This window comes from Carlito syrichta, unplaced genomic scaffold (assembly GCF_000164805.1).
Source record: "Carlito syrichta isolate Samal-C Ts95f unplaced genomic scaffold, Tarsius_syrichta-2.0.1 Scaffold301784, whole genome shotgun sequence".
NCBI lineage: Eukaryota > Metazoa > Chordata > Mammalia > Primates > Tarsiidae > Carlito > Carlito syrichta.
This window is the reverse complement of record NW_007245880.1, coordinates 234145-259572: the sequence shown is the minus strand read 5'-3', so window position 1 is coordinate 259572 and position 25428 is coordinate 234145. Positions and strand designations below refer to the sequence as shown.

The 25428-nt window shown below is 36.4% G+C and overlaps 1 protein-coding gene across 1 annotated transcript in view; it reads left to right on the top strand.

Annotated features, from left to right (window-relative positions):
• CAAP1 (caspase activity and apoptosis inhibitor 1) overlaps positions 1–25428 on the top strand; it is a 63647-nt gene that overhangs the window by 29850 nt on the left and 8369 nt on the right. The window contains exon 6 of the mRNA XM_008055224.2: positions 5586–5659. Within this exon, the coding sequence (XP_008053415.1) occupies positions 5586–5659 (74 nt within the window). The remainder of the gene's footprint in view (positions 1–5585; positions 5660–25428) is intronic.

Sequence of the window (25428 nt, the reverse complement as noted above, 5' to 3'; positions counted from 1 at the left end):
ACACTCTAATATCCAGATCCTGAGAGTATGCTACTTTACCTAACAAAAGAGATTCTGCAGATTTGATTAAAGATAAGCACCTAGAGATGGGGAGATTATCCTGGATTATCTACTCTGGCCCATTCTAATCACATGAGTTCTTAAAAGTGGAAGAGGAAGAGAGAAGAGTGGATCGGAGAGATGTGACATGAGAAGGATTTGACTAGGAGCTAGGAATGGTCCTTAGCTTACAGCCAACAAGAAAACAGGGACCTTGGTCCTAAACCTGCAAGAAACTGAATTCTGCCAAAAACCAAAAAGAGTGGAAACGGATTCTTCCCTAGAGCCTCCAGAAAAGAATGCAGCCTATGGAAGCTATACTTTTAGTCCCTTGAGACCCATACCAGACTTCTGACCTTCACAACTATAATATAATACATTTATGTTGTTTTAAACCACCAGGTGTGTGGCAGTTTTCTATGGCAACATTAGAAAATTAATACAGGGACATTTGAGTTATTTCTTGTTTTTGGTGATTTCAAATATTTGTGTAATTATACAAGTTTTTCATTTTAGCGGGGGAAGTACCTATGAACGAGATTGCTGAGTCATATGTGCATCCTTGCTGATATCAAGTATGAGAATTCCATTTGTCTGTAGTTTTTATTTTAGCTGTTCTAATATATGTATAGTAGTATTGCATTGTGGTTTTAATTTGCATTTCCCTAATAACTGATGATGTCGAATATCTATTATTGTGTTCTTTGCCATCTGTATATATTTCTTGGTGGAGTGACTGTTAATTTGTTGACCTATTTTTTTAATTGGGTAGTTTGTTTCTTATTATTTTGATGTGAGAGTTCTTTAAATATCCTAGATACAAGTTCTTCATCAGGTGGGTAACTTGCAAGTATTTTCTCCCAGACTGATTTGCCTTTTCATTTTCTTAGTCACTTTGGAAAAGCAAAAGCTTAATTTCAGTGAAGTCCAACTTAATCAGTTATTTTTATTTATAGATTGTGGTTTTGGTGACAGGTTTGTTTAATCCAGGATCACAAAGGTGTTTTCTTGCATCTCCTAGAAGTTTGCATGTTTAGGTCTCTAATCCATTTTGAGTTATTTTTTGTATATGGCACAAGGTATGGATAGAAAATCATATCCATATATAGATACCCAATTATACTTCCACCATTTATTCAAAGACAATTTTTTCTCCATTAAGTTGCCATTGTATCTTTGTTGAAAATCAACTGATCATATATGTGTGAATCTATCTCTAGACTCTTACTCTGTTCCATTTATCTTTCTTTATCCTTTCTTCACTACCACAGTGTCTTGATTATTATAACTTTAAGGTCTCAAAATCTGGTAGTGCTGTTCTTTTTAAAAATTGTTTGTTTTTAGCTGTCCTGTTTTTTGTTTTATTTACCTGTCTCTTATTTTTAATAGTAGAAATTTCTCAGGAAAATAGACTGGATTTATTCAGCTTCTATTTTTTTCCCTAGGCATATAGAGGGAATCCAGAATTAAACCTTTTGTTATGCCTCATTCTTTATCTGCTAACTTTTGCCAAAATGAGAATCAGGCTGGTTTGATCTTGTTTATCCTTCCATTGAGGTACCTCCACAATATTTTACATTTGGACAAGAAATTCACTTTGACTGTTTACAAATGTATTTTAATCCTTTAGGAATTCACATGTATGTTGTTCTTGATTAAGTTCTACACATCTCCCTAGTGTATTACTCTGATAAAAAATAAAATTCACTGAGTTGCTAAAAAAAGGTAGAGACTGGGTAACTTTCAGGGCTAAGAGAAAGTTGGACTGATGTTGGTTTGAGACTTTAAATCCCAGTAATAAGTACAGGGCTCATTTATGATTCACAGCCAAGCTTGTAAGTTAAGCTGCTTTTAAGAATGAGCATTGAAGACCGGGCATGGTGGCTTACACCTGTAATCCTAGCACTTTGGGAGGGGAGGCAAGAGGATTGCCTGAGCCCAGGGGTTCGAGACCAACCTGGGTAACTTGGCAAGACCTCGTCTCTACAATTAAAAAAAAAATTAACTGGGCTTGATGGCACATGCTTGTAGTTCCAGCTATTTGGAAGACTGAGGCAGAAGGATCTGAGCCCAGCAGATTGAGGCTAGGGTGGCCATAAGTGTGTACCACTACACTCCAACCTGGGTAACAGAGTGAGGCTCCAACTCAAAAAAAAAAAAAAAGAATGAATACTGTAGATAGAAAGGAATTAGAAAAATAAGAACAGCCTTTTTATATTTTTGAGTTGGAGTCTCACTCTATCGCCCAGGCTGGAATGCAGTGGCAGGCTCATGGCCACCCCACCCTCGACCTTTTGGGCTCAGGCAATCCTTCTGTCTCAACCTTACAAGTAGCTGGAACTACAGGCATGCGCTACCATGCCTGGCTAATATTTTGATTTATTGTAGAGATGAGGTCTTGCCAAGTTGCGCAGGCTGTTTTTGAACCCATAGACTCAGGAAATCTCCTCACTTTGGCCTCCTGAAGTGCTGGAATTACAGGCCTGAGCCACCGTGCCTGGCCTTTTTTCTTTTATTTAAATGGAAAGGAATACAAAGGTAATTGCAAAATTGTTAACCCACACTGGCTCTGGTGATGTGTTCCCTTCTTCTGTGCTCTCCAGTTATAAAATTTTTACTTAATAAAATTTTTACTTAATTTTGAAGTGTTTGATAGTACTTCAATGTCATTTATATAAATTGGATTTGCTTTAGTTTTTCTCAGTCTGGCACCTAGTATGTCCTATCATCTGAGAGTAGACAAAGTTTTTATTTTTATAAACTAGAAATACAATGATGTATGTACATATTATGATTTTCTTACAATTAAAGATATTTCCTTTTTATAAATATCTTGTTTTTCATACTATTTTAGTAGAGATTTTTAAATTGTATTAGAAGAACTCTGAACCTATATGATAAGTTTAGTTGTAAAGTATATCTTGGAAAAATTAGCTAGTATATATTTTAAATTTTCAAACTACTGAAAACTATTTTCCAAGATTTTTTTTTTCAACTTTAGTTAATATTGATGTAAAGGCATCAAGCTTTTCACTTTTCTGCCACAGGGTGGTGTACTTACACCTATTGTCTGAAATTCTGTTTGGTGACTTTCTTCAACAACAGCCTGATGAAACCTAACTTAAGGTTCAATAGATTGTCATACAAATTAAGTTTGGGCACTAAAATAAATTGTTTATAACAGCAGATAGCCTTTACAGAGGGTTCCAATTTTATATAAAAGGGCTTTAAGGAACTTTCACAGGGAAAGCAATTTTATTGCATTAGGGCATTTTAAAATTACATTATTATTAATTAAATTTGTTTGGAGATAATAAATTTTTACTTTCTCAAATTATTTCAGACTCCCTACAATGTTGTAAGAATAAGAATAGTACAAGAAACCTCCATATACCTTTAATCTAGATTTACTTATTAATATTGTATCCCATTTACACACTTCTTTATATATATTTGTGTGTATTTAATAAAACATTTGGGTCTGTGTTGCATATGTCATGACATGTTTCCCTAAATACTACATTGGATAGTGATAATCTATTATATAATCATAATACGGCATCAACTTAAGTAAATTTAACATTGATATATTGCTTTTGTCCAGTCTTCCATCAGTATTTCAGTTTGTCTTTTGACTCAGTAATATCTTTTATAACATTTTCCCTTCTGCCAGTTCAGCAGTCTCAGGTCAGTTATAACATGTAATTGTCTTGGCTTTTTAGCCTCCTTTAACCTGGAATATTTCCACAGCCTTTGTCTTTTATAGCAGTGACATCGAACTTCCCTTAATAGAACATTACTCATTTCCATTTTGGGTTTGTCTGGTGATTATCCATAATGTAGGTTATACTTTCTCAGCTAGAATATTATATAGACAATGTGTCTTTCTTAGAGTATTGCATATATCCATCTTCTTTTTTAATGATGTTACATTATATTTTCTTGAAGTCATTTTTTGTAGGTATAGATGTATGTTTTTAGGAGAGTTAGGTGCCATTCAAGGATGTATAAAAGCAGACATTTTCTCTAAAGGAAGATACTTAGAAATAAGCTAATGTTCCCAGTAGATAAAAATCTCATTTTACCTACTTAGGGTAGTACGTTTTAACTTTAAACCTTGCAAATCTCTTAATGTAGTATTTTGGCATTTAATTTGTCTCTGAATTGCCACGGAGGATTGTTGATATCCTCTTTGGGATCTGCCAGTCATTCCTGTGAAAGAATGAGATCTGAGTAGGTGACAGAAGTATAAAACACTGAGACATCTCAATTATAAATCTCTCAGATGTCATAATTAATACCAAAGCCAAATAATTTTGTAGTCTCAGTTTGTGCTTATGTTAGTGAAGTTTTCATACAAAACAAACATATAAGTGTCAAGTATGCAGACTGGAAAAAATACTGTACACTCCTCAAAGAAATAATCACAAGTCTTTTTTTTTATCCTTTCTTTTTGAGTTGGAGTCTCACTCTGTCATTCAGACTGGAGTGCAGTGACCACTCCCGGCCACTGCAGCCTCGACCTGCTGGGCTCCAGCGATCCTTCCACCTCAGCCTTCCAAGTAGCTGGAACTACAGGCGCGTGCTACCACGCCTGGCTAATTTTTTTGATTTATTGTAGAGATGAGGTCTCGCCAAGTTGCCCAGGCGGGTCTTGAACCCACGGACTCAGGCAATCCACTCACCTCAGCCTCCCAAAGCGTGGGATTACAGGCTGAGCCACCGAACCTGGCTTTTTATCCTTTTGTTATTTGAGGGATTTGTTACTGTTAACTGGATATATATAGTTTTATGAGCAGGAAAATTTCCTAAATATATCTAGTATGTAAAATTTAGAATGTATATAAAAATTCTCAGAAGGTAATAGATATATCTACTTTGAAGAAAATGGTCACCTATCTCATTTGAATATTTACAGGTAATTTCTTGATTTTTTTGGCGAAAAGCATCTGTAATGTCGATATTAAGATGGTATAATACCATCTAAAAAAGTCCATTAGTTTGCAGCTCTATTACAGAACACAGTGAATTGAAACTTTTTTGTGTGATCTTACATTTAATCCATTTACTTTGATTACATATGTATATTACATATAAAATATGTATTTTCCCCATACTGTAGACATCAAAGCATTTGAGGTATGAAATTAAATTACTATAAAGTAATTTGAATGCCAAAATGCCCATTAAATTTAGCAGTTGAACTTGAAAATTATTGGATACTGCTGTGAGTTGTGATTTCTCCCATCAGCTACCCTACAGAGTATTGGAAGGAAGAAAAAATTACTTTTATGTACCTTTCAGGTTCGCCCCTTGATTTTACAAAGAAATATAATGCTTAAATTGGTACTAGTTTGTAGCTGCTGCTTCTGACACTTACATACATGTTTCTGTGTTTCTAGAGTGCACTAAATAGTACCCTGGGGGCTTAGAAGAAATTAGTGTGTCTTCTCAAGTGCCTAACTTAATTCTAGAAACTTGGGCAGTAAATATTTTGTAGTTGAATATAGCTTTAAAATTTGATCTTATTTATTTTCATTACTCAGGCAAGACATCTGTATAGATTCTACTTCATCCCTGAGAGAGAACAAGCAACCTGAAGGTTTGGAATTAAAACAAGGTATGAATCCAATACTTAATTTTTGTATAAAATTTGCCTGAAGAGTAAAAGCATTTTACCGATAATAAGTTTTTACAGTGTTCACATTCACCCCCATTTTATAGATGGGGAACAGAGTAGTTTATTTGGTCCAAGATGAAAAGAGTGAAGAATACATCCTTTATCTTATTACTTCTTGGAGTACTGGAGTGGTTCTACCTTGTGATGTATAGTTAGTTATAGTTGTCACCAGAAAAGTTTTGTCATCTCAAATAATTTTATTTCAGTAATTTCTATTCTATATCCTGAACTGCAAGACATTGAAGATATGTTAACTAGATAGCTTTGGGCTGTATATGAAAAAAAAAACTAAGTCTTACAGAATAACTATTTTTTTGGCATAATTTGTCCTTGTTTGCTTTCTTTCTTCTTTATTTATTGCTTTACTTAAATCAGTAGTTTTTATTTGGCTTTGCTTTGGTTTTTTTTTTTTTTTTTTTTTGAGTTGGAGTCTCACCCTGTCGCCCAGGCTGAAGTGCAGTGGCATGCTCATGGCCACCCCAGCATCGACCTGCTGGGCTCAGGAGATTCTTCCACCTCAGCCTGCCAAGTAGCCGGAACCACAGGTGCGTGCTACCACACCCGGCTAATTTTTTGATTTATTGTAGAGATGAGGTCTCATCAAGTGGCCCAGGCTGGTGTCGAACCTGTGAGCTCAGGCAGTCCCGTCACCTCGGCCTCCTGAAGTGTTGAGATTACAGGCTTGAGCCACCACACCCAGCCAAATCAGTAGTTTTTGACATTACTAGTTAGCAGAGATAAAGTGGTAATTTTAATTTATTCAAGCCAAGTAGATTAATGAAGTTAGTCTTTTAAATATATTTTTTTGCTTCTTTTCTAGTAGGAAAAATTGAGAAATAAGGTTTTATTAGTTACTTATATGCCATCTCACATTTTTTTCCTGATAAAATTAAATCAAAGCAGGAAGAACCTGTTACAGTTAAGAAGATTGAGTTATTTGTTTCATAAGCACCTAAACTTTGATGGCTTAGAATAGCTTCTCTAAAAGTTGGATCATATTAACTTATTTGGTAGACAAAAGCAACTCATTAGTGAGGCAGAATTTTTTTAAAAACGGTAATCTGTTACTAATGCTTAATTAACAATGTAAAAAAAAGTTGGATAATTAGTTTTGCAATTTGTTCAATTTATATGTAGAGAGCAAAATCTAGATATTCTGTAATTCTAATTTATGTACTAGAGTATGAATATTTCTGATGTTTTAAGTATTACCAATGCTTTTTAGAAGTCCTGTTGCTATAGCTTTGTAAATAACCAGATAAAATTATATCTTTGCATTCTGACTACTTCTGAGAACCCCCACAGGCATAAACTTAGATTCATGGTTTCATTGACATTTATTTGCTGTATATAAATAACATGCTAAACACACATTGTTTTCATATAATGTAATCATAGTCATGTAACCCTTTTACACCTCATGTATAATTAGACTGTACTGCAATTATTTTCTCTCTTTGTTTTTATTCTTTGTATCAAATGAGCAGGCAGTATGGAAGGTATGATAATAGATCATCTAGGGAAAGGAAAATGTCATATTAAGGGTAGAAAAACCTAGATTGGGAAGAACGAATGGGAACCACATTGTACAAATTAGCCAGTATTGCCTTCTAAGGGAAGATGCTTTTCTACTTCCATGTTCACACACCAAGTTCTTTAGAACTCCTTCCTAGTGTCAGTAGCCTATTTTGCTGTGATTTTCTTATGGTAAGTTCAGCAATTTGAAAAACAGCTATGGAAGTGCAAAGAGGGAGAGAAAAAGACCTCAGATGAGCCAGATGTCAAAAGTCTAGGCCTTTTATGCTTAGGAGCTTATATGTCAGCATCAGAAACTTCAAGAACATACTGATGGCATCAAGTAGAGGTGAGAAGACATAAGATCAAAGTATAGCAGTGCCACTGTACAATGCAATTCATGTTCATATTGTGACTAAATCTGTAGAAAATGGTTAAATTGAGTTTCCACTGGTTTTTTTTAAAGCAGAGAAACAAGTTTTTTAGAAACATTTCTATAAAGTGGCTAAAATATAAACTTTTGTTGCATAATGGGATAAACATAAGTTACCTATAAGATTCATTATGTAGAGTATCTTTTGTATAAATATTAGTATAGTTAAAGTCTGAACCAGATAGTAACTTGCTTGGAGTTACTGAAGAAGCTGAGGTGTGTATCAAGAAATAGGAGTCCTAGTAGGCTCAGTAAAGATTATTCCCCTTTTTAAAAATGAACTAATATTGTCTATTTGTAATATGTATAACGTTCAAATACACGTTTTCTTGCTGTTCTTTCTAGTTATTATTTTTGTTATTATCATTCCTAGCTATTCTTGGTCATAGTGAGCTCAATAAAAGCAGAATATAATGCAGCTTGTAAATGTATTGTCATTTTGATGGCTTGACCATTTGAGAAAATTCATTGAAGCTTATTTAGTCCTAAAATTAAAGTATCTCCTTGTTTAGCAGATCAAAATATAAATCATCATTGAAATTTTTTTTAGTTAAATTAAGGTTTCACTCTGTTGTCCAGGCAGGATCACAGCTTATGTGGCTATGTTGCCTAGGCTGGTCTTGAACTCCTGGGCTCAAGAGATTCCCTCACCTTGGCCTCCCACAGTGCTGGGATTACAGGAATGAGCCACTGCGCCCAACCGACATAGAAATTTCTTTTTGCTCTTTCACAATAAAATTAATTTTATTATATGACTTATTATTGGTATATTATACAAATTGTTTATATAACAGTTTCAATTTTTTGAACTTCTAAAATACTGAACTATTACCTGAATAATACTCAAGTATTTTTTTCTTTTTCTTTTTTTTTTTTTGAGTCTCACTTTGTCACCCAGGTTGGAGTACAGTGGCATGCTTATGGCCACCACAGCCTCAACCTCCTGGGCTCAGGCAATCCTTCTCCCTCAGCCTTCCAAGTGGCTGGAACTACAGGTGTGCACCACCACACCTGGCTAATTTTTTTGATTTATTGTAGAGAGGAGGTCTCATCAAGTTGCCCTGGCTGGTCTCGAACCTGTGGATTTAGGCAATCCTCTCATCTAGGCCTCCCTAAATGCTGGAATTATAGGTGTGAGCCATCGTGCCCGGCCAATACTCAAGTATTAACTATGAATTTGTTCCATTTGAAATTGGCATGTTTTTGTCTAGTACTGAAAACATTCATTTTATTGGTAGAAAATACCATATTTCTGGCAGTGTTGAAGATGAGCATCAGATTGCACTCTAACTTCTACCACACTTGAATAATGGACTAATGAAAGGAACTACTTTTACTGTGAAACTGTTATTTAGATGTAAATGTAATCTGTTGGTTGAATGATTAGTAGTCTAGTAAAATAGAAACTCTTCTGTTAGAAATAGTTTAAGTTATGCATTTTAGCCAGAGGGCAGTTGTGTAAGAAATATCAGTTATAGTTTTACACTTTAACACAGCTGTTTGTATGGAGGTACATGTGTGCATGCACATGTACCTGTGCAAACTCCTATGTGCAAGCTTGAGATCTTATGTTAACTTTCTGGTGAATTTCAGGGATAGCTGCTTTTCAAATAATTATGGCTTTTATACATTTCCTAAATTGGTCATTTGTGCTGTAGTTTTCTAAAAAACTATTTAAGGTATTTAATATTTTTAGCAAATAAATCTCTACTAATGGTAATCAATTATTTTCCTGTAGACTTATTTATAAGTAAATAAGTTTATTCGAGACATTCAGCAGTAATAAAATATTGGTCTATATTTAAATTGTTGCTTTAAAGTTTATAACTTTAAATATACACAGAGTTCTTTAGAATGTTCCCTTCCTGGTGTCAGCAGCCTATTTTGCTGTGATTTTTCTTTCTTTCTTTCTTTCTTTCTTTCTTTCTTTCTTTCTTTCTTTCTTTCTTTCTTTTTTTGAGTTGGAGTCTCACTCTATCACCCAGACTGGAGTGCAGTGGCATGCTCCCGGCCACCGCAGCCTCAACCTGCTGGGCTCCAGCGATCCTTCCGCCTCAGCCTTCCAAGTAGCTGGAACTACAGGTGCACGCTACCACGCCCAGCTCATTTTTGATTTATTGTAGAGATGAGGTCTCACCAAGTTGCCCAGGCAGGTCTTGAACCCTCAGGCTCAGGCAGTTCACTTACCTCGGCCTCCCAAAGTGCGGGGTTACGGGCTGAGCCACCAAACCCGGCCTTTGCTGTGATTTTTCTAATGGTAACTTTAATAATTTGAAGACCAGCCATGGAGGTGCAAAGAGGAAGAACTCCGGTGCCTGGAGATATGTGTAGTTTTGCAAATTCTTTTCATTTATAACTTAAAGAATTAAATTCTTATGTTTGCATTTATTCTCAGAAGTTGTCATGAGAAAAAATTTAAAACTATAAATGAGATATAGCTAGGTTAAGTTAGAATGAAGAATAGAGTTGAGGTTTATAGTAATTTAAAAATGTTTAAAGGACTGTCGAATGTGGAGTGATTAGATTTGCTCTTTGTGGCATCTGAGAAAAAAAATAAGACCAGTAGATAAAGTTGTCAGTGACTATAATTTTTTGGTTCAATTCATTTATTTCAAATAATCAGAGGTGTCAGAAAAATGCAGTGGTCTTCTTATATATGTTCCTGTTGCTGAAAGTGTTCAAGCACAGACTGCATAAACTGCCACTTGGTGGCAGTATTGTGGAGCAGATTCAAGCAATAGTTGGATGTTTGGCCTTCATCTTGAAGTTCCTTTCTAGCTGTCAGGTTTTTTAAAGACCAGGGCCTAGTACATCGTTTGTATTTGGGAAGAATGCTTAATAACTTTAAGTGTTTGAACTTAAATTGTTCAATGGAAGCAGAGTGAAATACATATTTTTTTCTGTTATTTCTACGTTCTTTATTCTATTGGTGGAAAAGAAAAGATGCTTTAGTCTTTAGGCTGTTTAATAATTCCTTAAAATATGTTCATTTGAATACAGTCATTAAAATAAATGAGATATTTACTACATTTTTTATTGAGTCTTATACATTAACTTTCTCATGTGAAAATTATTTCCCTTTTTTATTAAAAACATACAAACACACACAAAATACACAGAGTTTTGCTTTGGTTAGATCCTAATCTCAGCCCATCCTTTAAACAAAATTATTTAGTTGACCCCTGTGACTGTATTTTGGCCTTCTAGTTTATGAGCTACTGAATGTTAGACAGCTGTAAGAATTATCTTGTTAACAAGAGCTTCAAGAGATTGAAAGGCAGACTTTAGTAGGAGAAAATGTTTGATTGTCAAAGCTTAGAATGGATGTTTTCTATGGGTTTCTTTTAGATGACCATCAAAGTGTGATTATCACACTCTGAGGGGATGTAGGAAGAAAATACCAGAACTTCTAACTTAAATGGTGGGATGCGGTGGCTCACACCTGTAATTCTAGTATTTTGGAAGGCCCAGACAAAAGGATTGCTTGAGTCCAGGAGTTCAAGACTATCCTAGGCAACATAATAAGACCTCGCCCTAATAAATAAATGAATGAAAATAAATAAACATGTACAAACTTATATTTAAGTCTCTTAAAATTTCTGATTATTACTATAATAGTACATATTTATAAGTAAATAGAAATATATACTGGGGCAAATTCTTTTTTTTTTTTTTTGATTTGGAGTCTCACTCTGTCGCCCAGACTGGAGTGCAGTGGCCGCTTCCGGCCACCGCAGCCTCGACCTGCTGGGCTCTGGCGATTCTTCCTCCTCAGCCTTCCGAGTAGCCGGAATTATAGGCATGCGCTACCACACCCAGCTAATTTTTTGATTTATTGTAGAGATGAGGTCTTGCTGCCCCAGGCGGGTCTCGAACCCGCAGGCTCAGGCAATCCACTCACCTCAGCCTCCCAAAGGCGCGGGATTACAGGCTGAGCCACCAAGCCCGGCTTGGGGCAAATTCTTTAAAATGTTTTCACTAATAGGTTTCTATAGATGATGAAGTTGAGAGACCACTCCTTTTATCGAGGCTATCATAAAGAATTAGAGAATGAGGAGATACTGGATAAAGCAGTCAAAGTTTCAGGTGGACAGTTTCAGTGAGAGCCTTAGAATAAGTTCTGGAGACCTACTGTACAGCATAGTGACTTTATAATAATATGTGTGTTTGCAAATTGCTAAGAGAATAGATCTTAAATGTTCTCACCATAAAATAAGAATAGTGAGGTGCTACATTAATTAGCTTGATTTAACCATTTCAGTATACACATATCAAAACATCACATTGTATATCATAAATATATACACGTTTTATTTGTCAACTGTACCTTAATAAAGCTAAGGAAAAATAAAGAATTGATGGTGGCCATCGCTTATTGATGTGTTATTTCTAAAAACTTCAACATCATATAAGAGGTTTTGCCATCATTTAGCAAAGATATTAAATATAAAACTATATGAGACCATTTGAATCCTTAAGATGAGGAATAAATGGAAAAAAAACCCCAACTAATTTTTGTTCTTGTTGCTGTTATTGTTCTAACATAGTACTGCATTGAGGGACTCAAAGGTGGGCAAGAATCAAAAAGAAGGAAGAAATGAATTTGCAGTTAAAAGGAATTGAGTTTTGCTGAACAGAACTTCACAAGCAAAGCTGAAGGAATAAATACAGTTATGAAAAATTAAAAAGATAATGAGAAAAAAATGCCATCAGAGATTTACTGCTTTGTAAAGAAAGAGAATTATCTTCAGCTAATTAAGCAGCATTTGTAGTCCAGTAGTTTCCAATGTATACTGTGTATGTATTGGTATAGAAATCTCTAGATTGGCATATGAACTCTGTGCTACCTCTTTTCTTTGAACACCTAAATTGCATGTGTGAATGTTAGAGAGCTATGGAGAGTCTAAAAAGAAAATGTTACAGGGCTCTCTGGAGTTGGAAGCAGAAAAGCATGTGTACCACTGATTTGTTTTAGCAGTTTATGTCCAATTCCTTTCTTTCTATCCCTTGATTATCTCCTTGACTGGCTTTAACAAATAAGTATTTACAGAATGCAGCTTCTGAACATGAACTTAACTCTTTTAAAGGATTTTTAAGAACAGTCTGGGGAATCAATGTCCAGTTTAGCAGTTGGTGAAATAAGAAGAGATTCTGGTGTAGTCATCAGTGAGATTTAAGAATTTATATATATTTTTTTCTTTTCATTTCTTTGAGCTTTTTCACAAGTTACTTCAAGCAATGACACGAAACAGGATCCTCCCCACTTCTTAATTGGTCTCTTTCTGTATGTTGTAGTTGAATGAAAGGGTGAAAATTAAATTTTGTATGGCAGTTAGTCCATACTGGTTTTGTGCCTTTTGAAGACCCCTCTGTTGCTTTTAAATGTAAGACTTTTCTGCATTAAGAAAAGTAAATTGGCAAGTTTTTTTTAATGCATAATACCCTGGATCTTTTTAAAATAAAGAATGAAATTATGAAATATTTCAGTATTTTGAGAGAAGTGTTTGTCTGTGTTTCTTTAAGTAATGACCTTATTTTAAACTTTCTATCCTGTGATGTATTTCATAGGATCCTACACATACTTTTAGGGAAGCTACTTTGTGGCTTATATAGTCTAAACCTTCAACGGATGTTTGCATCTCCTTTGGGACGTTGGATGCTTTTCAGTCATTACATTCTTGTCTAGTTTATTAGGGAAAATACCTTTGTACTAATATTCTTCTACCAAAGGAGAGATGGTAAATACTGAACTTTAATTCAGATTTTTTTTTGCTTTTTTAGTTAGCGTCTCACTCAGTCATCCAGGCTGAACTGCAGTGGCATGCTCACAGCCACCACGTAAGCCATCATGTCCGGCAGATTTTTTGCACCATTTTCTGAAGTCTTTACACATACCACATCATAGTCTATGATTTAATTAGCAGTTTTGGCCAACACATCATATAGTTGATACATATGAAGTTTACAGAAAGCTGAAACTATTTTTATTTTTTATTTAAAGGGTTTTTTGGGGAGTAGCTTTAGGTTTTCAGAAAACCGGAGTGAGAAGTACAGAGAATTCTCATATAGGTGCTCACCATCTTTCTCCCAGTGAACACATTAATGCATTATTACTAACTAAAATGTATAGTTTAAGATTTATCCTTTGTGTTGTACACTCTGTGGGTTTTGTTAGTTGCTTAAGACCTGTATCCACTACTATGATATTATACAGGGTAGTTTCACTGCCTTAAAAGTCCTGTGTTTTGGACCGGGCATGGTGGTTCAAACCTATAATTCCAGCACTTTGGGAGGCCGAGGTGAGAGGATTGCCTGAGTCCAGAGGTTTGAGACCAGCCTGGGCTACTTGGTGAGACCTTGCCTCTACAAGAAATCAAAAAATTAACTGGTCGTGGTGTTGCACGCCTGTGGTTCCAGCTACTTAGAAGGCTGAAGTGGAAGGACTCTGCCTGAGCCCAGCAGGTCGAGGCTGCAGTGATTGTGAGTGTGCCACTGCACTCCAGCCTGGGCAAGAGAGTGAGACTCCAGCTGGAAAAAAAATCCTATGTTCTACCTATTCATTTCTCCCTCCCTCTCCCCCCACAACCCCTGGCAACCACTGATCGTTTTATTATCTCTATAAATTTGCTTTTCCTATAATCATACAGCTCGAATTAGGCAGTCGTTTCAGATTGGTTTCTTTCACTTAGTAATGTATGCGCATGAAGTTCTTCCATGTCTTTTGTGGCTTGATAGCCCATTTCTTGTTATTACTGAATATCTTCCTTTGTATGGATGTATATCAGTTTGTTCATCCAAATTTACTAATTGAAAGACATCTTGCTTGCTTTCCAAGTTTTGGCAATTAAAACATTAGTGTGCAGGTGTTTGTGTGGACATAAGTTTGTGACTTATTGGATAAATACCAAGTTTAGTTTGGTAAGAAACTGCCAAGCTGTATTTTTTTTTTTTTTTGAGTTGGAGTCTCACCCTGTCACCCAGACTGGAGTGCAGTGGCCGCTCCCGGCCACCGCAGCCTCGACCTGCTGGGTTCTGGCGATCCTTCCGCCTCAGCCTTCCGAGTAGCCGGAATTACAGGCACGCGCTACCACGCCCGGCTGATTTTTTGATTTGTTGTAAAGATGAGGTCTCGCTGCCCAGGCGGGTCTCGAACCTGCGGGCTCAGGCAATCCATTCACCTCAGCCTCCCAAAGGCGCGGGATTACAGGCTGAGCCACCGAGCCCGGCCAAACTGTATGTCAAAGTGTGTGTTCCACTTTGCATTTCTATCAAAAGTGAATGAGAGTTCTTGTTACTCCATATTCTCATCAGCATTTGGTAGTGTTAGCACTTTGGAGTTTGGCCATTCAAGTAGGTGTGTTAGTGGTCTCTTGTTGTTTTCCTTTGCAATTCCCTAATGACATAATGGTGAAAATCTTTTCATACATATTTGTCATTTGTATATCTTCAAAATATCTGTATATCTTTTCAGATCTTTTGTCCATTTGTTAATTGAGTTCATGTTGTTGAGTTTTAAGAGTTCTCTATATACCTATTTTGAATATCAGTTATGTTTTACAAATATTTCTCTTAATCTGCGGCTTGTCTTTTTATTCTCTTAATAGTTATTCATATTTAAGACATACTTTCTCGGTCTTACGCTTTCTATGTCTTATATTTATTCTGGTGGGACCCAAATAAATTGTTTAAAGGTAGTACAAGAAGAAGACATATTCAGTCTGAACCAACATTCTACTCTGTGAAGCTGTTGTGGTTATTCTGAATCTGTTAAGTATTGGGAAGTAGTATAGAATGTTTAAGTGCATAGGTTTTAAAATTTTACTTGAGTTTAAGTTTTGGTTCTGCTGTATTAGCTGTGTGAACTAAGGCAAGTTACTTAAACCCTCTATTCCTCAGCTTCCTCATTTATAATAAATATGAATGCTCATTTCTTTATATTGGTATAAGCTTTAAGTTAATACTTGTAAAGTGATTAAGTACTCGTTAAATAAATATCCAACTAACTTATTTTGCAGTAGGTACTAAGGATAGAAAGGTAAATAAAATGTGTCCTGCCCTGAAAAGAATTTATCTAGTAAGGAAAACAGATATTACATTTTTTAAAATACCTACGTGTATCTGAACCTGTATACTCCCTTTATCTTCTGTTAAAATAGATGAACTCTGTGCTGCCAAGACCAGCCCCTCTGTTGGTTGACTGATCCTACTCCCTTTTGGTACCTGCAGCTGTTTCATCTCTCTACCTAATCGATGTCTTCCTCTCTAGTTAACTATAGCTAGCAGCTATTTCACTGGCCATTGCTCAGTCCTCGTCTTGACCTACGAGCTACATTTGACAGCATTGATTATTCCCCCTTTCTTGAATTGTCCTCCTTGGCTCTTCCTGACTTTGAAAGGGTGAATGCCTCAGGACTTAATCTTTGGACTTTTTTTTTATACTCTCTAGGTGGTGATCTTGTGTAGTTTCAAGACCGGCAACTACTAATTTATTTTCAGACTTCTTTCTAACATTTATATATCCAGCTTATTTTTTATATGTCCAATAGGCATCTTAAAGTTAACATGTCCTAGAGTAAATTCTAGGTCCCTCCCTCCCACTATCACACCACCAAAAGGCCACAAACAAAAAAATACCTTGCTGCTTTTACAGTCTCTCCCCATCTCAATAAATAGTGATGCATTCTTCTGAGTGTCCAGGCCAAGAACCTTGGAATCATTCTTGAGTCCTTTCCTTGGTTTTCATCAACAAATCCTGTTAGCTCTGCTTTCAAAATACCCCGAACCCATTCACTTCACACCTCTTCTTAGCCATATTGTTCCAGACTTCTCTGTTAGCATTCTGACCCTGCCTGTCCCTCACCTGCCCCCTGCCCACGTTTCCCTCCTTCCTCCCTGTAGTCTCTTTTCCACAGCAGTCTGAATGATTATTTTAAATTGTAAGAATGGTCATGTTGCTGTTCTTATCAAAGCCTCCTAATAGATCCCGTCTCTAAACAAAATCTGTAATGCTTCCTGTCTATGGCTGATACAACCTTAACCTCTTGTGACCTGTCACTCCTCCTTGCTCACGCCACTCTGCCTCCTTGCTTTCTAGCGCTTCCAGCACTCTTATTTCAGGGGCTTTGCTTTTACTGTTCCTTCTGCCTGCCTGCTCCTTCCCTAGGTAACCATATGGGTTTTCCACACATCATTTAGATCTCTGATCAGATATTACCTGATTTGTTTAAACTAGTTAGCACCCCTCTTTTTTTTCAGACCTCATAAACCTCCTAATAAACCTAGAATTTTACTGGGAATTGATGTCAAGTTTACTGTCTGTAGTCCTGTGGAAGTCACCTGCCGGAAGTCACAACCCCTAACGAGGCAAACTGGAGGTTACCCGAAAATGGGAAAAACGCTGACTGGGAGCAGAGCCCCAGTGGGAAGTGGCCATGCTGGAGGCAGAGCCCCATGGATCCTATTGAAGGACTCCTTTTGGCCTTAAAGGAATGCATGCTTAGGCTTGAAAAACACTTCCCTTGATAAATAAAAGAATTAGCTAGAATGTGCAAGGATGTGGAATTAGCAGTAAACCCATGTATAGAAATGTAAAAAGGGCTCAACAGCAAAAATTTCCCCCTTGAGGGGACAAGGGAATGCGAATTTTGCAACCTTTGGCTAAAAAGGAAAAACAAGTACTTCCTCACACCCTTTATAAATAACAACAGCCAGCTCTGTGGCTCAGCCTGTAATCCCGCGCCTTTGGGAGGCTGAGGTGAGTGGATTGCCTGAACCCGTGGGTTCGAGACCCGCCTGGGCAGCGAGACCTCATCTCTACAATAAATCAAAAAATCAGCTGGGTGTGGTAGCGCACGCCTGTAATTCCAGCTACTTGGAAGGCTGAGGCGGAAGGATCGCCAGAGCCCAGCAGGTCGAGGCTGCGGTGGCCGGGAGTGGCCACTGCACTCCAGTCTGGACGACAGAGTGAGACTCCAACTCAAAAAAAAATAAAAATAAAAATAAGTAACAACATTTACAGTTGTGATTGATGAGGAAGTGAGAAACTGAGACAGAGTGTCTCCAAAACAGGTGTTTTCGGGAAAAACAAGTCACAGACATGCCTTTTGATTTAAGAAATATTATAGTTTAATTAGAAGGTTAAAATTAAAGTAAGGATTAGAATTAAATAAATAGCAGTTATAATTAAAAGATAAATGTTTATTATAGATGTGGGTATTAGTTAAATATAAGGAATAGGAAATAATTAAGTTTTAAGGTGAACTTAAAATTATACACACTTAATGTAGGTTTAAAAATAAATACATTTGGGATTAGAAGTAAGATTAATTTCATATATAAGTGTAGATTTAGACATGTTTTGTTTAGAAATATAAAATGTAAAATAGGTGATAAGAAAATAGCAAGTAATATATAGATAAGGCGATTAGAATTAAGAAAGTTAAATTTTTAAATTAATAGTATTAAGAATTCGTAGTGGGTAAGATAAGGGTGGTTATATAAAAGAAAAAACAAGTCAATATATTGCTGCTGAAAGTATATATAAGGGTAGAATTAAGAAAATAGATTAGTAAAGGAAAAGAAATAGAATAGCGAAGGGAAGAGATTCAGGTGACCTAGAGGTCACAGGACGTGACTGATAAATTGGCAGCTGGTATTTTGTTACACCACCTGGTAACAGGAAGAAACAAAATGAAACTTGTAAAGGTCAACTTCCCCATAAACAAAAGAAAAAACATGATGTAAACATTTAATGTGCAACATGGGATACATTTTGTGGTAGGGGGGTCAGTAAAAAACTATATAAGCTTGTAAGAATTGAATAAAAATTGGCAGAGTCCTGAGTTCTCCCCAGGAAGAGGATTCCTGTCGTCTTCGTCTTTTTTTTGTCGCCGTTCCCGATTCTCTCCAGTCAGGCCCTGACTCTCTCTGTGGAGCTGGACTCCGGCAGTCACCTTCTTTTGAAAACCAGAACTATGTTGCTCTGTCACATGTCTAGTTCTCAGCATAGCTCAGAATATAAATGGAAATCTATTAGTTGTGACTGCAAGTTTTAATGCTTGCGATTGAATATGTTCAAATCTGAGATTTAAACTCATTTATACCAATAGTAGACTCTTAGTTAGGTCAGATACTTGTTTTTATTTTAAGATCAAATATCTCCATATCTGTGAAGCCCTCCCTAACGTGCTTCTGCTCACCTCCTCTCTTCTCTCAGTACTCTTCCTATGGAGTTGATTATCACCCAGTTCATACCATTGTTGTGGATTTATTTACTTTCTCTGGTCGCCTAGGCTAGAGTGCAGTGGTATGCTCATGGCCACCACAGCCTCAACTTGCTGGGCTCAGGCAATCCTTTTGCCTCAGGCTTCCAAGTAGCTGGTACTACAGGTACATGCTGCCACCCCTGGTTAATTTTTGTATTTATTGTAGAAACAAGGTCTCACCAAGTTGCCTAGGCTGGGCTCAGGTAATCCTCTCACCTCCACCTCCCAGAGTGCTGGCATTACAGGTGTGAGCCACCATGCCTGGCTACTTCTGGTTTAACATTGCCCAATTATTAATAATTGTTTTCAATTCAGCAAACACTCAGTATTAATTTGACATGGTCTTTACCCCTAAGTAGCTTTCCATTCTCTCGAATTTCTATTTGTTTTCATGTGACTATCCCCTTTAAGCAGAGCGCTTCTTTAATTCAAAGAATTATGTCTTAGGTTCCTTTAAGTCAGTGCTAGTCCATAGTAAGCACTCTGTATATTATTTTGAATAAGCTAAGGAGATGGATGGATGAATGAAATAATTCTTTCTATTTTACCCTGTCCAGTATTAAGAATAATGCACATTATTATTATTATTATTATTATTAATTAATTAATTTTGAGTCAGAATCTCACTCTGTCTCTCAGGCTAGAGTGCAGTGGCACAGTCATGGCTCACCTCAGTCTCGAACTCCTAGGCTCAGGTGATCTTTGTTGCCCAGGCTGGTCTCAGTCAAACTCCTGAACTCAAGCAGTCCTTCTACCTTGGCTTCCTAAAGTGCTAAGATTAAAGGCATGAGCCACCACGCCCAACCCACATTATTTTTAATAGAGAAGATGAGAGCAAAATTGAATATTAGTTTCTTTCACCTATCATTATACTAATGCCTACCCCAAAGAGCATATTGTTTCTGAACTTGTCTAGTTTTTCTTTCTAGTCTTAACAAAACTGAATAATTTGTTTTTATTACCCTTAGTCTTCAGCTTTGTTTTTATTACTTGTATAGATTCATACCAGTCTTTTATATTAATCATTGATTATGTGCTCTTTTTAAATATGTGGACATCTTAGAGATTCCTCTGTGGCTTACATTTCTTTTGTTATTTTCTTATTTCGATAATTAATGTTTAGATAGAGTTTTTTTATTTGAGCATCTTTCTATACTTTTGAACTATCCTTTCCTGTGAGATTATACTTTTTTCTTATACAGCATACTTTTTGCTGTGATTTCCATCTTTACTATCATGAATTCTAAGGTGACATAGTTATTTTTTCCCAAAGCTCCCACTACTTTTTTTTCACTTACTTTCTTTTTTGGAAAAAATTAGGGTTAAAACTGACAGGTTTCATTATTTTTCTACTTTTTCAACTGAAGTATTCCTAGTTTTAGCATAAGGTTTCTATATGTTTAGTGAAATACGCTGTCACTTTTGTGCATGCTGATAATGACTAGCTGCTTACTTTATGAGTATATAAAGGGTACCTTTACATTATCTAAGATTAGAATCAAGTCTTTAGCATTTCATTATTTGAACTAGCATGCTACAGGAAACATGGTAGTTTGTGAAGTAGACAATGAGTTTGAGTATACCTTGCTCAGATGATAGATTACAGAGTTTTGAGCTGTTACTAGCAGAAAATGTTTGAGTGTAATGCTCTTTTGAATAAGTTTTCAGAGGTCTCTGGGGAGAAAAGTTGCTTGCTTCTAAACTCCAATGCTTGGAAATATGGCTACTAAGACAGCTATTTTGCCTTCATTTTTTTTCCCTTTGGGTGTTTTCATATTTCTTTTTACATTTTGACATCAAATTTTTATTCTAGTGGAAGACTGCTTAATCAAATGGTAGGAGAAACAATGAATGACATTTTAAAAGATTTTCTTTCCATTCCCTTTCAGATTACTAGAGGAAAGAGTATAGTCAGGAATCTTTCTCATATGTTAGCCTGTTATTGTGCCCCAATGTGAGGCCAAAAATATTCACTTATCTGATCCACTATAAAAGACTAGCAGGGGGTCCCTATTGTGCTTTTTATCCTAGAATGGTGATGTCTTCAGAGACAATAATTTTGGATACTGTTCTTTTATTTCATATATTCTCACCTGTGCATTTTGTTCTGTCAGGCTCACATTTTCTACTGTGCTTAGATCTAGCGCTTTGCCTTTGTCTGTTCTATCCTTCATACTTGTAGTTTCTTCCTCTGTTAATATCACCTATTAGATTTTACCCATTCTTAAAAACCTGTCTCCTATCACATATCTATGCAGATCTCCTTGAGTTTTCCCTACTATCTTGTAGACTCTGAAATTCTTTTATGCTTTATATTTGGCACTTTAAGATATGACGTCCATACTTTAAGCATATTATAAGACCATGAAGGCAAATCCTCTTTTCTTAATCATGCCACAAACATTTTATCACCCTACTTATAGCATTTTGCAAGGCCTGCCTCTTCTATGGTCTTTACAACACCTTCATGGCATATGCAATAGATACTGAGTGACTGTTTATTGATTTTTGGAGTAATCTCTGAAAGGAATAGTTAATGGATTTGTGATTCTTAAAAGTTAGGCTTACAGGCTGGTGGATACTCAAATTATTTGGAAGGTCAATGGGATTCAATAGAATACTAGACAGGTTTCTTTACTGAGTCATTTGCAATTTCTTTTTTACCAGTAGAAGTCAGTTATGCCATGGTTAAATTTTGAAATTGATACTCAATCTGATGCACTTAAGTCTAAATCAATAATTTAATATGCTACATGGAGGTGAGGGGTAGGAAGCCAAGTTCTGTTAGTTTTCTAAGAGGAAGACTGCCTGCCTCTATAGAAAAGATTTTACACCTTGTTTCCTTTTCAGGAAATAAAGTGGAATTTCTTGGAAAGGAAGGAGCTCACTAAAACCATGAAAAGTTATCAAGCAGACTTTCTACAGTTAGAATACAATTAAAAGTGGGTTCATAACTTAAAATTTAGTAAAATCAAAATTATCTGTTGTCTAAGAAACCTACAGAGGAATAGCATTGTAAGAAACCCACGGAGGAATAGCATTGTTGTCCAATCTATCAGACTTTGTTACTAATGAGAGATTCCAGCAGATCAATACCTAGATGCCTTGGAGAGTTGAGATTCAAAATTGAGAGGTAAGGGTAGTGAAATGTGTCATTATGAATGGCATAACCACTGAACATGCATAACCCCAAAATAGCAAGAAAATAAAGTAAAATAGTTTAACCCTTTTAATAACCAACTTTATGATAGTTTGCTAGAAATATTTGATTTTCGTTTTCCTATGTTTTTCAGGACATGTAAGTGTGTGTATTTGTGTATTTTAATATTTCTGAAAATGTTGTTTCAGATTTTTAAGAAGTAAACTTATTTTTTTTAAATCCTTTCATCATGGAATATTTCAAACATAAAAATAGGACACAAAGCACAAACATTAACTCTTGTGGAGTCATCTCCATCTTGAGCAACTGTCCACTTTCTCCTAATCTTCTGTCATCTGTATCCTTACTTGCTCCACACCACTACAGAGCCCCAGAGTCTTTAGTTCATGTGTAAGTGTTTCAGTAGTATATAACTCTTGCAGATAAGAAATCCCCTTTTAAAATATAATCCTAACACCTTTAAAAGTAACAATAGTTTCACTGTATGTAATGCAACAAAAAGGGAAGGAATTTTGCATACGTTTACAATAATAAGGATTATCAATGTTTTTTTTAAAAAATTCACAATAGTTTCTTTTCACTAGCTATTCAGAAAGTGTGCAGATTTAATCTAGTTGTATTCATAGGTGGTATTTTGATATTAAGATTGAGCGACTGGTGTAGGTGTCGTCAGCCTTACAGTGGTAATGACTTTGCTAGCTATTTGTTATTGTCTAGATCCATCGTTTTATTAGCGATTGCAGAGTAGTTTTTTTTTAATCCTCAGATATTCAGTGTTCAGTTTTTTCTGATTGTCTTATAATATTTTAAAAACTGTGTTTCTGTGAATCAGGATTCAGATAAGGTAGCTGTATTACAATTGGTTTGTACTATCTTTTTTTTTTTTGAGTCAGGGTTTCACTGTCACCCAGGCTCACTATGTTGTCCAGGCTGGTCTCAAACTCCTGGACTCAGATAGTTCTCCCACCTTGGCCTGCCCAAGTACTGGGATTACAGACGAAAACCACTGCACCCAGGTACCTTTTAATCTATATGTTGCCCTTTCTCCTTCCCTCCTTCTCTTTGCAGTTTATTTCTCAGAGAGACTCGGTTGTTTGTTCCCTGAAGTTTTTTTAGTTTGAATTTACCAGTTGCATCCAGGTGTTTTATTTAACATTTCTTTGTCTCCTAAATTTTCTGTTAATTTGGATTGGGGGTTTAGAGGCTCGATCGGATTCAGGTTCAATTTTTGGGCTAAAATATGTCATGATGTTTTGTACTTCCATGAGGAAGTACGTGACGATGTATCATTGCTGCTCTTTTTGTGATTATGTTGGTAGCCATTGGGATTGTGTATTGTTCACAGTGGCTGATGAGAATGCTTTTGATTCCCTGAAGCTAGTTACTGTAATGCTTTTCTTGGTAATCTAGTTTTATTCTATGGGAACTTTTTTTTTTTTTTTTTGAGTTAGAGTCTCACTCTGTCACCTAGACGGAGTGCAGTGGCCGCTCCCGGCCACCGCAGCCTCGACCTGCTGGGCTCCAGTGATCCTTCCACCTCAGCCTTCCAAGTAGCTGGAACTACAGGTGCGTGCTACCACGCCCGGCTAATTTTTGATTTATTGTAGAGATGAGGTCTCGCCAAGTTGCCCAGGCAGGTCTCAAATCCACGGACTCAGGCAATCCACTCACCTCGGCCTCCCAAAGTGCTGGGATTACAGGCTGAGCCACCGAGCCCAGCCCTCTATGGGAACTTTTAATACTTTTTTTTAACCATTGAATTCTATGTCACTGGATGTGTCTTAGATGTAATGCTCTGTACTTGGGCAAGCTCTTTCTGGGTGAAGACCTTTTTCACGTCAGATCAATTTTTATATAAATCAGTTTTTTGTGTGTCTTTATTTTCCCTTTTCACTACTTTTTTTCTTGCTTTCTGACTTACCCTGTTACTTTATTCAAGTGCTTGCTCAGATGTTACCTAATCAAATCAGAGTGATCACCCTCTATGAAAGCATCCTCCTGCTACTAACTTCATATCATGCTTTTATTTTTCTTCATTGCGTCTAACATATTAATATATTTTTAGTCTACTATGACTTAAATGTAAGACAGGAACTTTTTTGTTCACTGATGTTTCCTTAGTGCTTAAAAACAATGTCTTGTATATGGTAGGTGCTCAGGATATTGTTGATTTAATTTTTTTTTTTTTTGAGTCAGAGTCTCACTCTGGCACTCAGGCTAGAATGCAGTGGCAAGATCACAGCTTACTGCAGCCTTGACCTGTTGGACTCAGGTGATCCTTCCACCTCAGCCTCCTGAGTAGCTGGGACCATAGGCATGCATCACTATGCCCAGTCTCACTATGCTGCCTAGGCTGGGCTCAAGCAGTCCTTTGATCCTTTCACCTTGGCCTCCCAAACTGCTGGGATTACAGACATGAACCACTATGCCTGGCCTTGAATTAATTATATTAGGTTGATTTTGGACTTCCTGAGTTGTTCTTCATCTCTTAACTTCTTAAAAGTATTTTTCTTTTCCGCATTTTGAGAGATCTCAACATTAATTAATACATTAGTCTCAGCAATTGTTGAATGTTTACCCCTTTTTTTGAGCTTCAATTTCCTGGACTCAGGCGATCCTTTTGCTTCTTGCTGGGACTACAGGCACACTGTCTAATTTTTATTTTTTGTATAGGGGCAAGGTCTTTTTCTTTGCTGTAAGGTGGATAGGGTAGACCTCTCAGCAGAGTGCAGAGTGCTTGGACTTGTGGCAGGGAAGAGGATGGAAAGAAAGAGTTCAATTGGTCCAATTATTTTGAATAAATTCAATTTTAATTACCATACTGTTTCCACTGCCAATCCTTACTTACTTCCAGGACTCCCTAAGAAAGCATTACACATACTTTTCGTGTCTTTGGCTATGATTTTGCTTTGCTTTTATTTTATTTATTTATTTTTTATCAATTTGTTCCTGTTACTTACATTTTGTATAAATTTTGCAACATTTTCGTCTTTAGATGATATCTTTTCTAATCTAATACTGTGAATTCATTAGTGTACTAGCTTTCCTTCAGACAGATAAAAAGCCTGTTTTTTACTAATGAATAAAAAGTAGTATCTTGTTTTAATTCGAATTTCCCTGATCAGAAATTAGATTGAACATTTTCCCCCCTGTATTTATTGACGCTTAGGGTTTTTTTTGTTTTGTTTTGTTTTTTTTGAGTTGGAGTCTCACTCTGTCACCCAGACTGGAGTGCAGTGGCCGCTCCGGGCCACTGCAGCCTCGACCTACTGGACTCCGGCGATCCTTCTGCCTCAGCCTTTCAAGTAGCTGGAACTACAGGTGCGCGCTACCACGA